Source organism: Heliangelus exortis, chromosome 24 (genome assembly GCF_036169615.1).
Source record: "Heliangelus exortis chromosome 24, bHelExo1.hap1, whole genome shotgun sequence".
NCBI classification, from domain to species: Eukaryota; Metazoa; Chordata; class Aves; order Apodiformes; family Trochilidae; genus Heliangelus; species Heliangelus exortis.
In genome coordinates, this window is record NC_092445.1 from 5180883 (window position 1) to 5195747 (window position 14865).

The 14865-nt window shown below is 44.1% G+C and overlaps 1 protein-coding gene across 2 annotated transcripts in view; it reads left to right on the forward strand.

Annotated features, from left to right (window-relative positions):
• The window catches only part of CSMD2 (CUB and Sushi multiple domains 2), a 233022-nt gene that overhangs the window by 88890 nt on the left and 129267 nt on the right, over positions 1-14865 (forward strand). For both annotated transcript variants that reach the window (XR_011730472.1, XM_071767651.1), the window contains exons 7-8: positions 7449-7561; positions 12973-13050. Coding sequence is in view for 1 of the 2 variants with exons in the window: in XM_071767651.1 (XP_071623752.1) it covers positions 7449-7561; positions 12973-13050 (191 nt within the window). In the remaining variant the exon portion in view is untranslated. The remainder of the gene's footprint in view (positions 1-7448; positions 7562-12972; positions 13051-14865) is intronic.

Genomic DNA, 14865 nt, shown 5'->3' on the forward strand with positions numbered 1-14865 from the left:
TTAGCTGTTCCTCTGTTGTGTTGAATTAGTGTTTGTTTTCCCTTGAACAGAATAAATATAATCGTGTTTGTTACCTTTTTTTTTGGTGTGACTGGAGCCAAATGTTATTTCCATAGTAAAATCATTATGGAAAGTACTTTCATGTCATCAAACACACCCTTTCCAGCAGCAGGGTCATCTGTTCAGTGCAGACCATCCCAGTCTGGGGCTGTGCTTTTCAGAGCCATAAAGAAACATCTTTATTCTGCCCCTTGGTTTCCTTCTGTTCAGACCATTTGCAGGGAGGGTGGGATCATTAAGAGTCCTTTTACTTGATGGGGACCATTTGGAAGAAGTCCAGGAGCTCTGTGGCACAGCTTTGGGGGATGTCCCATCCCTGGGGGATCCATAGCAATGGGATGGGGATTTTTCCTGCCTCTGGGATGTGGCTCTCCCAGCCCTGACCTGCAGAGAAAGTTTGTGTCCTGGCCTTGGTCCCTAGATCGAGTCTGTGGAGAGCAGAGGAATTCACCCCTTATTCCTCCAGAGTGGGTAGGTCCCTTCTCAAAGATTTTAGAATTAATCCAGGCATCTTCAGCTTTAAAGTTTAAACGTTATCTATGACCTCAGTAACATTTTGCAGAGGAAGCAATAATGTGACTTTAACTGCATTATGGGGAAGACTAAAGAGCTCTCTCTTCATGGCAAACTTGAGTGCTTTACAATTACTTTTATGCACCATCTGCATTTTGCTCGTTGCTGCAGCAAGTGACATGTAAAGTTGTGCCCTTAAATTGAAGCAGATTTCACTCTAGAAGTGAAAAATCTAAATTCTCTTAATGTCTTGGAAAGGGAGCATTTGCCTCCAAGATGAGCCATTTGCTTTTCTGAATCTGAACCGTGCATATGTGTGTTTGTGTGTAATACTCTATATATTCACTGCAAGAACCAATTATCTGGAGTGGGTGATATGTGCATAAATAACTGGTAAATTTAAAAACAGTTCTTCAGAGCCCACCTTACCTGTTGAATTGCTCCATTGTGACACTTTCAGAAGTGCACGTGGAGTAGTGAATCACTTCTGTCATTAAAGTCACTGGAATTAATCTAGCATAGAGGTCCATGAGAATTCAGGCTAATGAGACTGAAATAATTTGGAGGCATTTCATAGATTAAGGAAAACAGTGGAGAAATTAGATTGTCAGGTCCCCTGTACAGTGTAAATTAGTTTGGCTTCGTCTGCAGTGGAGCAACATTGACTTGAATCAGCTGAGGATTTGGTTTACACTCCTTTAAAGATGAGCTGGGGAAATGCCACTTAAAAAAATGAAGAATTAAGAACATGAGGGTAAAGGTTTGCAGGAAAAAAGTATAAAAATATTGATTTGGTTTTAGGCAGCAAATCTATCAGGGCGCAGGCAGTAATTAAAGTTCATGTCAGTGGCTGAAGTTTTGCTGCTGCATGGAAACACTTCCATCTTTCAATGGAATGCAAAAGGAAAAAAAAAGAAAAAGGAAAAGGAAAAAAGCAAGCAAGCCCTGAGTGCTGAACTCCTCTAATTCTCTAATTTGCCTTCCAGTGCCAGGTTTTGGAAAGAGCAAAAGATGGGTATCAGTGTATCCAGGAGGCTCTGGGGTGATTTGTAGCTGAATTCTGTGGCAAAGAGATGAGTTTGGCTCCATGGGGAGGACACAGGAGGTGGCAGAGGGCTCCAGGTCAGAAATGCTGTGACCTGGTTGCATCAGGAGAGGGATTTAACCTTGAGCTGCAGTCAGGAGCTCAGACTGATCTGAATCAGGAATGGGTTCAGCAGCTCCTGGGCTGGGTTGGTGTGGAGCAGATCTCATTCCCTGTCACTTCCAATCATCAGGATCTGCTCTGGTGTCACCAGGTTGGCTGGAAATTAACATCCCAAGAAGTTTAATTTCTAAAGTAACCTTTCCTCTTTTTCATTCCTTTTTGGCAAAGCAGGGGAGCATTGCCCCTGGCAGAAAACAGCAGCTGAAATAACCTGGGGTAAGGGTGACTTGTGAGCCCCAGTGTGGGTCCTCAGTGTGCTGGTGGTGGGAAGGACTTTAAAGGTGCATCTTCAGGGTTTACAGTTTTTATGGTGTATATAGCAGATTTTTTACACTGTTTATAGTTTTTACAGGGTGCTGCACAGTTGTGAGTCTCTGGGGATTTAGCTGGCAGCCTGGCAGGGGCATGGGGGGTCTGGGGGCTTTTGGGGGGTTCTGGGGGGCTCTGGGGGCCTTTGGGGGGTTCTGGGGGACTTTGAGGGGTTTTTGGGGGGCTTTGGGGGTCTTTGGGGGGCTGGTGCTTGCTGCATGTGCTGAGCAGCTCAGGGTTTGTGTCCCTGTGCCTCTGGAATGGGCTGGAGATGCTGGTGTGTTCCTCCCATCCCTGCAGCACTTAGCTAGGGACAATAACTTGATCTAATTATTAATTTTCCTTGTATAAGTCCATTGTGATGAGATGTCTCTTGTGACTGAAAAATGAGGTCTAGAGGTGCTTAAGGATACTTTGTTTAAGAGAGCAGACATGCTGAAATGAGATGTTCAGAATTAATAGTACAGCTCTCATGATAATTTGAATGGAGGTTTGGATGAAAAGTTAAAAATACAGGTGAAGAGAATAATAATACACAGCTAGGGAGCTGCTGCAGCACATCCCCAAAGTTGTAAGGAAAGGAAAAGGAATCTCTGATGTGTAGGGAAGACTCCAAGGAAGGAGAAGCCCCTGCCCAGGCTGCTGGGGGGGGCTCAGAGCTTGGGCTGTCTCAGGGCTGGACCCTCAATACTTTGGGGTAAATTGAGCCTCTGCACCCCCAGACTGAAGCAGTTTGTGTCTGATTCTCTCTTGTTCCATGAAGGCTCTGGGTGTGCATGCTCTGCTCTGGAATCTCCCTCTGACTGAGTGGGGTTGGGTTTTCTGGCACTACTTGATCCTAGCAGGGAGAGGCTTCTGAAACCTCTCCAGGCACCTTGGATAAAGTGGGTGTCATTTGGAGTGAGGCTTAAAATACAACCAGGGCAGGAGAAGGTGAAGCTCTGCTCTGGGAAGGCACAGCAGCAAAAAAAATAAAATAATAATAATAATATTAAAAAAAAAACAAAACAAAAAAAAACAGCCTCATTGATGTTCCTTTGTCTTTTATGTATTTTCCCCATACATCCTGACTCTGGGCAGCACGTGCATCCCTCCAAGTTTATGCTTAAATCCATCATCTCCACTTGACATAATGTGGTTTCAAGCAGAGTCCCAGCCTTCAGCTGTGCCCCTTGGCTCTGCTCCCCTGCAGTTGGTGTCTGTAACATCCTCAGGATGAATCGTTCCTGTGCCTGGGTTCTTTAAGAACTACTGCACTCAAGTTCCCCCAAATCAAGTTTCAGAGTGGTTAAAATTGGATCTGCTGTCTGCAAATATCACCTTCCACTATTCCAGTGCTTCTAGCTTACTTCCTGACATTTTATTGATCTCTTTTTTTTTCCTCCCCTTACTTTCTCTCTATGTGGAGCCAAATTAAAGCAGAAATTGGGATTGTAAATAGATAATGGTGCATGAATGCAGATTAATCAGTGCCATCCATGTACAGTAATACTAATTGTGCCAAGGGAGGAATGGCTGAGTGAGCAGTATAAATATTTAATGCCTGAATCCAATGTGAAATGTAAGAGCAAGAAAAGGAATAAAGAAAACAGTGAAGTTGAGAACAGCACACTTCACTGCTTTTGCTGAAAAGAGGAGTTTTGGTACCATTAACCTCCCTGTGGCACACACAAGGAATTAGAGGAGCTGCGTTCAACGCAGAGGCTGCAGCTTTCTCTTAAGAAAAAAAAATGCCTTAATGCTCTGGTTAAAAACACAATTTGGGCTAAAATCAGTTGTTTAAGAGATGCAAGTGTCACAGGGCTTGGGGCCAGGGTGAGGATTGGGAGTGAAGCTCTGCAGAGGGTGCAGGTTCCTGGGTGAGCAGTGATGGACTCAGCTCTGCTGGCAGGAGGGGAGGGAACCACAGCCAAGAGTCAGGGGGTTCCTTGGTTTCTTTTCCTGGAAGTTAAGATGGGCAGAAAGGTGAAGAAACAAACCTTGGACCTGGTGCCACAGGAGGAACCCTGAGGGTGCACTCAGTGTTCCCACAGTGGATCCGTGGGATGGAAATGGTGGGAGGTCCCAGCATCCCCCCAGCTGGCTCCAGGTCTTTTAAAACTTGGGACCACGATGTGAATTCTCATCTTCTGGGCACACTGGGCCAGGAACCTGCTGGCCTCAGAGCTCCTCATGCTGGAAATGTGGTTTTTGAGGTCTCTGTCACAAGGGGCTGTGATTTGTTCTCTATCTGCTGTGCATAGGACGAGTTTAAATTGCAGGAGAAGGTAAGTCAGGCTTATAGGTAATATAGATTTTTAAATCCTCACTGCCTTTGGGGTTTTCTGAGGCTGCTCAATGCTCTTCAAGCAATTAGGAGAGCTCTTGTGTTTTTTTGAGCACTGATTTCTGTGCTCTGGTTGCCTGACTTTGGTGTTGGAGACATGAAATTTGATCAAATTTATTTAATATTTTATAGGGCCTGAGCCCTAAGAAATTTTCACCACTTTCTCCAAGTGACTTCAGGATGAAAAAGGTGCTTACTATAAAATGGGTACTGAATTCCCATCACTGAGCAATGGTTATTGATTTTACTTAAAAATTCTCACGTGACTACTTAGTCATTCCAGAGCTCTGGGTTGCAGTTAACACGGTGCCAGATTCAGGCAGCTGAATATTTGATCAAGTGATTCACTGGTGATGGCAGCAAGAAAGGGGAGGGGGGAGAGACATGGACATAGAAATGTTTTGGAAATTGCTAATAGACTTGTTTTTAAAAAAAAAAAAAAAAAAAAAAAAGGAAAAAGAAAAGTCTGGAATACTGAAAACTGCCGTGGCAGAGGTCCAAAATAGAAGGGCTTTTATTTACATGACTCACTGGACTATTAGAAATTCAATCATTTATTGGGCTAATGGTAGGTGTTGAAAATTCAGAGCACATAATGTAGCACAGAAGTCCACAGGGTGGGAAGGAGTTTCAGCTAATTTTAATGAGCTCTGTGCTTCCCTGGGTCTCTGTGAGGCAGCTCCCCCTTTTTGCTTGATGACAGCAAGGCAGCCTTGGGTTTAAAAAGGGAAAAAAACATGACCTTGACACGCTGGTGGAACAAGTGTTGAGTCCTGGGTGTCTCAGCAGGGTCAGGGTCCTCTCCCAGAGCTTGGTGCAGCCCCCATCACCTGCAGGGTGGGTGCTGCCTGCAGGGTGGGTGCTGCTCCTGGGAGCTTGGGGGCTTCTCTGGGGTCTGGGTTGCTGTGTCCTGCTGAGCATCCTTCCCGTTTCATTGGAGATTCAGCAGCAGCAGCCCAGGGTATTTGCATCCCAAGCCCAGGCAGCTGCTTCAGTTCAACTGTGTTTATCTGTAATTAAATATCCCGTTATCAATTAACCATTAATGCTTCCTAATGATCATTTTAAATCTGTGGGAGCCTTGTGGTGAAAAGCTGGTAGTTAACTGCAGGTGGGCATGATGGGTTTTTTATTAAATGAGTTATCTGGAGCCAAGTTAGTTCTTACCCATCAGAACATCTCTGCTCCCCCTCATCCAGCCTGGGATTCCGTGGAAATGAACCCTTCATCCTGGAGTTGTCCTCCTGGTCCTGGTTGTGTGAGGTCTTCATCCTGGCTGAGCCCTGGGGGGAGGAGAAGGTGCAGCTTTGGGGTTCAGGTGTGCCCACATTCAGAAGGGGAAGGGGGGCTTTGGGTTTTTCCTCCCTGGGTGCCCCACTCAGGAATTCACAGCAGCTCTGAGGCTGCTCTGATTCAAGCACTTGGTGTGTGCAGCATCCCTGGAAATGAAGAGTGAATATTCAGGTACCAAAACCCCAGTCTGTGTGTGAGTAGATTGGTAATCTGCAGGCTACTGAACCCACTTCTCACAAGGATATGTATATTACAGAAAAAAAAAAACAGACCTAAAAATGAGCTGGGGACACAGGAGTGAAATTCTGCCTCATTTAGGCAGGTTAATTTTATTGTTCTCTGGTTCTTACATCAGGCAATTGAATTACTTGGCTCTCTGTAGTTATGGAAGTAAAATTTGACTCTGTGTACCTAAAGATTATGTATGAGAAGTCTGACTATTGACTCAGAATGAATAATAAAGGAGCCTTTGGGGATAGGAATATTAAGTTGAAACATGTTACTGTAACAACCAGCCTTAGTAACTCCCTGAGATTTGGTTTTAGGCATCCCATGTTTGTCAGCAGCCCAAAATGTGCTTGTTTGAGCTTAATAATGTGAAAAAGTTTCAGACTGCAGTGGTTCATCTGTCTGAGCTATCCAGAATCCAACACAGAATCCACATTTCTAACACCTTCTAGGGTGTTCCAAGTCATTTGCAAACTCGAGATGGAAATAATCAATAGAGAAATGATCAGGAGCAATCTTCAACAACCCTGTAGTGTGCAGGATGTTCTCAGTCATGCTTCAGAATTATGCAGAATTCAGCCAGAAGGTAACACAGGGTTTAAAGTCTGTGCTGTAGGTGGCAGGGATGCATTAGTTATGCAGCACGAGCATCCCTGCTCTTGCATTCCCAAGGGGAGCAGGGGTGCTTTGCACTTCATCTGCCGTTAATAAAAAGGCTTCCAGGTCCCAGCCTGGCTCCCTGCTGGGTGCCTCAGAGAAGGTAACTTCACCTTTGGAGGTGTTAGTGGAGTGAAGGACCTTTTAAATATTTTCCGGGCTATCAGTTCTGCTCTTGGAAATGTGCAGCAATAAAATCTTGGGAATGGAAGAGATTTCCAGGGTCCTTTTACCTTCATCTAAAAAAGCAGAGGTGTTGGAATGCCAGTAATTTTTAAATAAGTGACAGTCTCTGATTAAAAAATTAAATGGGCTTACATTAACAATAATAGGATTCCCTAATAGCCTTTGTCATGGTCGTGTTGTTCTCCTTACCATGGTTAATGTTACCATTACAGAGCTCCATTCAAGAGGGCTGGGGCTTAGGTAAACATTGTTCCTTACTGCCCCTTGGCATGTGACAACTCAGCCAGGAATTATGACCTGGAGTTTAATAAAGCAAACAGCGTAATACTTTAGGGGAAAAAAAAAAGAAAAAAAAAAGGTATAAAGTGGTATGAAGAGAAGAGCTGCTGAAGGACTGGGCTAATGGGCTGGGGAGCTTTCCACTCCTGTTTGATGGCTGTAATCTTCTGCAGGTGGGAGGCTCATAAATCCTTGCCTCTTACTGGCTATTTCCAGTAAAATAAAATTGTTCTTGCAATCCTTCCTCTTCCTCAGTTAAAATAAACATAATTTTTTTTTTTTCCTTTTTTTTTCATTGCAGGCACCACCAAATCTGTAGACAGGACAGGGATTTGGGGTGTAACTCACAGTCACAATAACATTTGGCTGTTCCTCTTTGGTTTCTTGCAGGTTTACAGGAATGAATCTGCCTGCCCCAGTGATCAGCAGCAAGAACTGGCTGAGGCTTCACTTCACATCAGATGGAAACCACAGGCAGAAGGGGTTCAGTGCCCAGTACCAAGGTAAATGCCTATTGCCTGGGCTCTCTGCTCTCAGTGTGTGTTTGCCACAATGAAACATCAAATAAAAAAACGAGAAATGAAAAAAAGGGACTTGGAGAAGAAGTACTGCAGCCCTGAGAGCAAGGGAGAGGAGTATCCTGGGATAAATCTGCAAACTTGACCTGTTTGCTCTGTTTGAGCCTTTATGGCCTGAACAGGGGCTGTGCTTTATGAGTCACCATTGGTATTTAACTTCCCTTGCTTTCCTTGAACACTTAAGTGATTTTGAATTACAAGAAAAAAGAATATTGTTTTTTCTGCATAGCACAAACGTCTGTGTGCACCTGATGGCTTCTGATATGACATTTTCCTTTGCTGTCATGATTGCTGCTTTCTATTAAAACACCTGTCTGAATCATCCTTTTTTTCTTAAATAGAAAAGTAAAGATTAGTGTTATAATTTCCTCTGATTAGGTAAATGTCAGGGGGTTCTAATCTAGCACACTCCTTGGAAACTGTTTTGTTAGATTTGATGAACTGTGCTTTTGTATATTGAGCGTTTTAAAAGATGAGCTTAAAAATATGCTCTTGAAATGGCATTGAGGCAGGACCTCTGGCTGGCTGGCAAAGAGAATCTGGCATTCATTCTTCACACACTTGATGTTTTTTGTGGAGTTTGTCAGATCCTTTCCATCAGCTGGGACAACAATCTCAGTACTTTGACAAAAACAAAGGAAGAAACAAGCTATAAAGGCAGGATGCTTGGAGTCCATGGAATCTGTGTCCAGAGAACATTAAACCTGTTGGTGCAACTTGAGAAAACTCAGTGAAACACTTTTTGTGGATACAGAACCTTGTCTGAGCATAAGTATTTTAATGGAGATAAATAAATCCATACAAAATAGGATGTGCAATGCCATGTGAAGTGAAGCAATTAAAATGTGTTTTCCAGCAGTAGAGATGAAGCAGAGGGCTGAGATAGGACAAAGGGTGATGGCTGTAAACCAAAAGAGGGTGGATTGAGACTGAATAGTGGGGCCAGAGAGGTGGTAGATGCCCCATCCCTGGAAACATTCAAGACCACGTTGGGTGGAGCTCAGAGCAATTTGTGAGGTTGAAGATGCTCACTGCAGGGGGGTGAACAAGATGAACTTTCCAGTTCCCACCCAAACCATTCTGTGATTCTGTTGCCCAAGAGAAGGAAGGGAGGGTTCAGATGAACCTGAATTTGTTGTCTTTTTTTCCAAAGACCATGTGTGTACATCAGTTCTGAGCAGTCTGTCTCCTCTGAGAACTATCTGGCTTTGCTGATAATCTATAAGAAAATTATTTCTCTTCCAGCTTGTTTAACATTGGTGCATAGTTTTAGCAAAATGCCTTCCTCATATGTTCTGTTTCAGTGCCTTTTAATCCATGCCCTCATTCGAAAATCTCTTTATGAATGTAAGAGCAAGGTTAGATACAATCAGCCTGTGCACAGGATTTCTTTGTTGAACACAGTAAATTTGTTCCCTTCCACGGAGAGTTTGAATGTTTTCCCCTTGCCTTTTCTGTGATGTGGCTCTCACGTTTTTGCCAGTACGTTTTTCCCCACATCCTGTAAAACCTGCAAAGAAATTGGTGCATCTTCATCTTACTCCCACTTCTGCCTCCCATCCCAAAAAGGTGGTAAGGGAAGCAGCTGGAAGTGCCTTAGGAGAGGTTGGAGCAGTGGGGGCAGAGGCTCTGAGTCCCTTCCCAGTGGAGCAATGAGGGGCTGGAAAGGAGGCAGTGAAAAAGCTGCTGAATTAAAAAAGATGCTAAAGGCATCTACATAATGCTCTGGCTGATGTACTCCATCTCTCCACATGTTTTATTACAGAAGCTGGATCCCAAATAGCCTTTTAGCAGGTTGTTACCAACTCCTAATTGCATTTTTTGCTGATCTCCCTGCCCCATTCCCTTCCTCTTCTGTCCCCCACCCTCATGAGAAAGATAAACTGGGTGAGTTTCAGCCCATTGCACAGAGCACCAGCAGAGCTGTCACCTTCACTAATGCTCTGGTGAGCCACAGGGATGGCTTGTAAGGATATTTTGATGTCTATAAATACATGCTTAATTTTTGACAGAACCTTCAGGTTGGCTCACATTATGGTTTATGCTGTGCAACCTCTTGAGCCTTCTGGGCACACCTGGGGCAGAGTCTGGATCATTCTGGTGCTTGTTGCTGGCTCTGATTCCTACAGCCCCAGTGCACTGCCTGGTTAGTGCAGGGCTTGGATGGGGAGTTTCAGAATTGTTGCGTTTGAAAGCATTTCACCTCCAACTTGACTAAGAATCTCTGTAAGCAACCTGCTGTAGCATCCCAGATGATACACAACCCCCCAGCAGGGAAGAAAAGGCATTTAATTATTTAACAGCAGTCCCCCAGCAAGGGAAACAGATTTTTGCTGAAATGCTGTTTTCCAAATTAAAAATAAACATCTTCTTAAATTCCTGTTTAGTGCAACATGAAAAGGTTTAGAAGAAGCACCCCAGACTGCCTGGTTGCTGGCAAAGCTTTGTAATGTCATCTTTCAAATTTGACAGGACACTGAGTATTCCATTAGATCTCTCAGATATATGTGAGCAGCAAAACCATCCAGAAAACAGAGGAATTTCTGTTCATCCTATTATCCTGACACAGCCCTTTGTAGTACAGTTCCACACTCAGATCTCTAAACGAAATAAGTTTTTTATATACCAGATTTTTGAGGGCGAGGAGTAGGACAATTGTTCCTATTTTATTTTTTTTAAAAAAGCAAGTGATACTGTACTGCCTGGTTATAATCTAAATGGAGTCATTTGTAAAGCCTGACTTTCATCATGATGTCTCCGTGTGGCAAACAAAATGAAGGATTAAGAGGAGAGCATTATAGGGATCTCTCTTTATCAATTACTGGGGAAAGAGACATGATGCAATTAGGGGAGTATAGACTTCCTGGGTAATGCAGTTTAGGCTCTGTATTTTAGGATTGGTCCTCAGTAATGAATGTCTGGTTTCTGCTGCTTGTTTTCATTACTGTTGGGTGGTTTGGAGCTTGGCTTTCCATTAGTCACAAATCTGGAGCGGGGCTCTGCCTGTTAGCTGGATTCGGGGATAATTTGGGTTATTTAGTGTGTCCTTTACAAAATGTGCAGCTGTGTGCAAGGCACAGGTGTGTTGAAGCTCAAAGCCATGAAGTTTTGGTCCTCTTTGCTGTTCAGCCCTGGGGAATCAGTGCAGGTCAGCAGTCAGCATGCCCAGGGGGAAGTGCTGCCCCTCCAGGGATGCTTCATCCCATCCGTGGGCTCAGCATCCATGCTGAGGGTGTAGGGCAAGCATCATTCCCTGGAAAGCTTTATTGTTATGGCTGCAGATCTGCTTCACCATGCAGAAATCAACAGATCTGGGCTTTTCCATGTGTGGAAATGTTCACTGGTAACTGTATAATGTAACTTGCAGTGGGAAGTGGCAGGGAATATAAAAACGGGAATGATTTTTATAAAGCTCCTCTCCTGCTGATGGTGCCCCAAAGCACTTTACAGAGCAATGAATTAGATACAGCAGAGTCATGAGCCATTGTACCTCCTGCAATAGCTCAAATTTAGCCTGAGATACTTGGGCTTGAATGAGTTTTATTGTCCAGGAGGGAATATTGGCTGTAAGGATGAGGTTATCCCTGCTCCTGCTTGGAGAATCTTCAGCTGCAGCATCATGGGGGGGAGCAGAGGAGAGGACCAGGACCTCCCCAGTAGAACAGAAACACATTTTTGTGACACCTTTTGTCCTTCCTTTGGTCCCCTGAGAGCATGTTTGTTAAGAGCCTTCAGGTCAGGTTACAAATATCCCAGTTACTGTGACCTGGAGGAATGTGGGGCTGTTTGGGCCATTTTCTCCTTGTACAGGTGGATCCCAATAAAAAAGAAAAGTGTGTGTTAGAATTGCTTAGGAAGTGGCATACTGTTAATTATTTTTCTCCTCTTAAAAAATAAGGAAAAAGCCCAGCCCAGTAGATTAAAGATACTAATAGGAAAGATATGAGCAACATAATCCTCATGAATATTTTTTAAGCTAATGTGCACATCAGTTTGAAGTTCTAACTGCTTTATTTAAAGAGAAAGCAAAAAGCTGTAACCAAATGATGAAGAAACAGCTCCAAGTTAGCATCTAGCTCAGAAAAGCAGTACCTGAGGTAAGCTTCAAGGAAGAATGCTTGACATCTCTCTGTCTGAAGCTTCTGCAAACAGATGTTAGAAACAGATTTTTTTTCTCTCTTAAGCCAAAAAGCATGATTAAAAAAGAAACTTGTTAGTTGTATCGGTAATTTTTCTTGACAACTTTGTCTTAGAAATGTGCTAATTTGGGGATGAAAGGATGACAAGAAAAGAACAGTTTGAAGTGGGAGATGAACTGGTTTTCTCCATAGATAAGGACTTGCTCATCAGTGAACGGATCCTGTAAAGGGATTTGGACATCGTGCTTGCTGCTGTGAAGTTATTCTTTAACCACATTAACTTCAAATATGCCACTAAAGACTCTGCTGTGTGTTACTCAGAGCTCTGTGTGTGTGCTCAGGAAGCTTTTTTCTCCCTCTCCCCCCCATTTTCCAGATGGTTTGGGCAGTGTGGGGTTTGTGCAGGGAGAGCCTCAGGAACAGCCACGTCCAGCTGATAAAACCAAATAGCTGCTCAGTTCCATGGGAATGGTCACACTGGGAAGATGGATTGGAGGCTCCTGGCATGGAGTGGACAGACAGAAATTTTGTTGCTGCCTTCCTGTGTTTTCCCATTCTCTGGATGAGGTTTGGGTGGGGATTTCACTGTGGCTGTGCCTGTGACTGTTGGTAGTGAGTCTGTACATTTATTCTTCTTTTTGCTGAGAGTGGTTTTAATATAGCCCCTTCTTTTCTGCTGTTTTACTGCCTTTTTGAGTCTACTATTTATGCAGATCATGCCTACAGTTTTTAGGTTATGGGGTGTTCATTCGAGTGCTGTATTCCCACAGGAGCAGGGAATGGCTTTATAATATATTCATGGAATAAGTGCAGCAGTAAAACTGGGTGAAACTAACTCAGCATTTTACTCTGAAGTTTCTTAGAGCTTCCCTTGTGTCTGTTTCTCATTTTTAGGATGTTAAGCAAAACGGTGTGGTCACAGAGGGATGGGGCTCTGTGCCTTGTTTTTATATTCAGCTGGGTCAGCTTGGCTCAGATCCCCAAAGATGCTGGTCCAGAGCTGACATGGTGACAGAGCAGAGGCTGAAATGGTTTTGAGGGGTCAGGATAAGTTGTCAGAGCTGTAAGGGGAAGATGCAGGGTGTCCCGCACGGTGTGTGGGGTACAACTGTTGCTTCAGTTTCTTTTTAAATAATCCCTGATGCTCAGCTAAATCTGCTCTTTGTCTTTTGCTTTGTTTCACATCTGTCTCTGCAGTCAAAAAGCAAATTGAACTCAAGTCCAGAGGGGTGAAGCTGATGCCCAGCAAGGACAACAACCAGAAGACATCAGTGTGTAAGTTTTTTGGCTCTTCCTTACGCTCTCTTTGTATGATGAACATTTCATTTGACTTTCCAGTAATCTTTACAGCTTTGTCACTCTTAGAAGTTTTTAATGCCTCTCCCTCTCTCCTTTCTGCATTGCTGCATCACTTCCTCCCAGTGCTCTATTCACCAGCATGTACTAACTCCTTGCAGTGGGAGTGGAGGGGATTGCTGGGGGTTTGATATATACTGTATGGCAAAGTCCTGCTCAGGGACAGCCTGGCCTGCAGGGCTGCTCTCACCTTCCAGTGTGGGAAGTGTCCCACTGAAAACAGGTTTGAAAACTGAGTGAATGTTACTGTGAAATGAGTTAGGCAAGACTTATCAGCAAATGTACAGAGGCAGTAGCAGCATCTCTCTTTTTCTCCTTGCTTTTTTATTTATTTATTTGTCCCTGGAGAAAACCCATGTGGCTGCTGTGCTGGGAGTGCTGATTTTTGTGGTCCCCCCCTTAGTTCCTCATTGCAGCTGCTGTGTTAGAGGTGTGCTCAGAATGTCACTTTGTCACTGTTCTGTTCCTCTCCTCCAGGAGTGAATCCATTAGCTCCAGCCCTTTTTGCACTGAGTTTTGTTTCAAATCAGAAGCAAGACTTGTGGTTCCTTTCTGCATTCGACTGCACAGATGACTGGGCTCTTAAGGAGGCTCTTAGATTGAAGTGGAGGGATCTGAATTAACTCGAGTTTATCTATCTTATATAAATTCAAATAGGAGCAGAATGTAGCATTTCTTCAAGAAGTTTTCAGAAGAGAAGCTGTAATTGCTCATTTTGTTGCATAGCCCATTACACCCATCAGAGAGGCACCGTTTGGACATTGCACTTGCCTGAATTTCAGAGGCAAAATTCACTTAAGGAAAAAGGATGAACTGAATTTAAAACATCCCTCGCTGTCTGAAATAAAAATGCCTCACTTCGAGGCCCACATGAGAGTGCTTTTAGTCTCAAGGTTTTCAGGAGCAAGGCCCAGCAAGGGAACTAAGTAGCAGGATGCAAATTGCCCAAAATCTGCAGAGCAGAAAAGGTTGGAGTGTGTTTTAGAGAGAGTGAATCTGATTTTAAGGAAAACCCTGTATGCAAAATGTTCCTGGTCCTGTGACACATTAATTGGCACGGCGAATTTAATTGTAATAAACATTTCAGTTTGCTTAACTGAGAATGAAATTCTGTGGCAAAATACCACTCGTTCTGAGTGTGTGGGTGCTGGGGCTGAGAGGATGTGTTTGGAGTGGGTGTCTGGTGTCTCGTGGGGGGCTGTGGGGAGGGGAGACTTCACCAAGTGAAAAGTGTTCTGGTTTGCAGTCATTAGTTCCCTGTCTATAAGCATTCTGGTACTGAGTGTATGTAGGATATACCCATTTCCCCTCATTGGGAATGGTGGGCTGCTTCCCTCCCTGTTGCTAATGAAGGATGCTAACAAGGGCTGGCAGCACCAGCTCTGTCCCTGCTGGGCTGGGGAGAGGTGCTGAGGGCTGAGCAGGAGACAGAAATGGAACTTTCCTTCCCAGTCATATTCCACTTCTGAGGACAGGAGTGTAGGAAGTTCTGGTTGCCTCTGTGCATGCAGTTTATCCTCTCCCAATGGAGAGTGGGCTCCAGTCTGCAAAGCTGCCAGTTCAGCATCCTTTGTAGTGCAAATCTTGTCAGATTTGATAAGGCAGAACACAGTGTGGGAAGGCAGCTTAGCCTGGAATCTATTAAGCTGGAATAATAGAGCTGGTGATAATTCTGTGGCTCAGATTCCTGCCCCTTGCCAGCCTGGTTCTTGCCACAGTCCTTGAGCCCCCAAC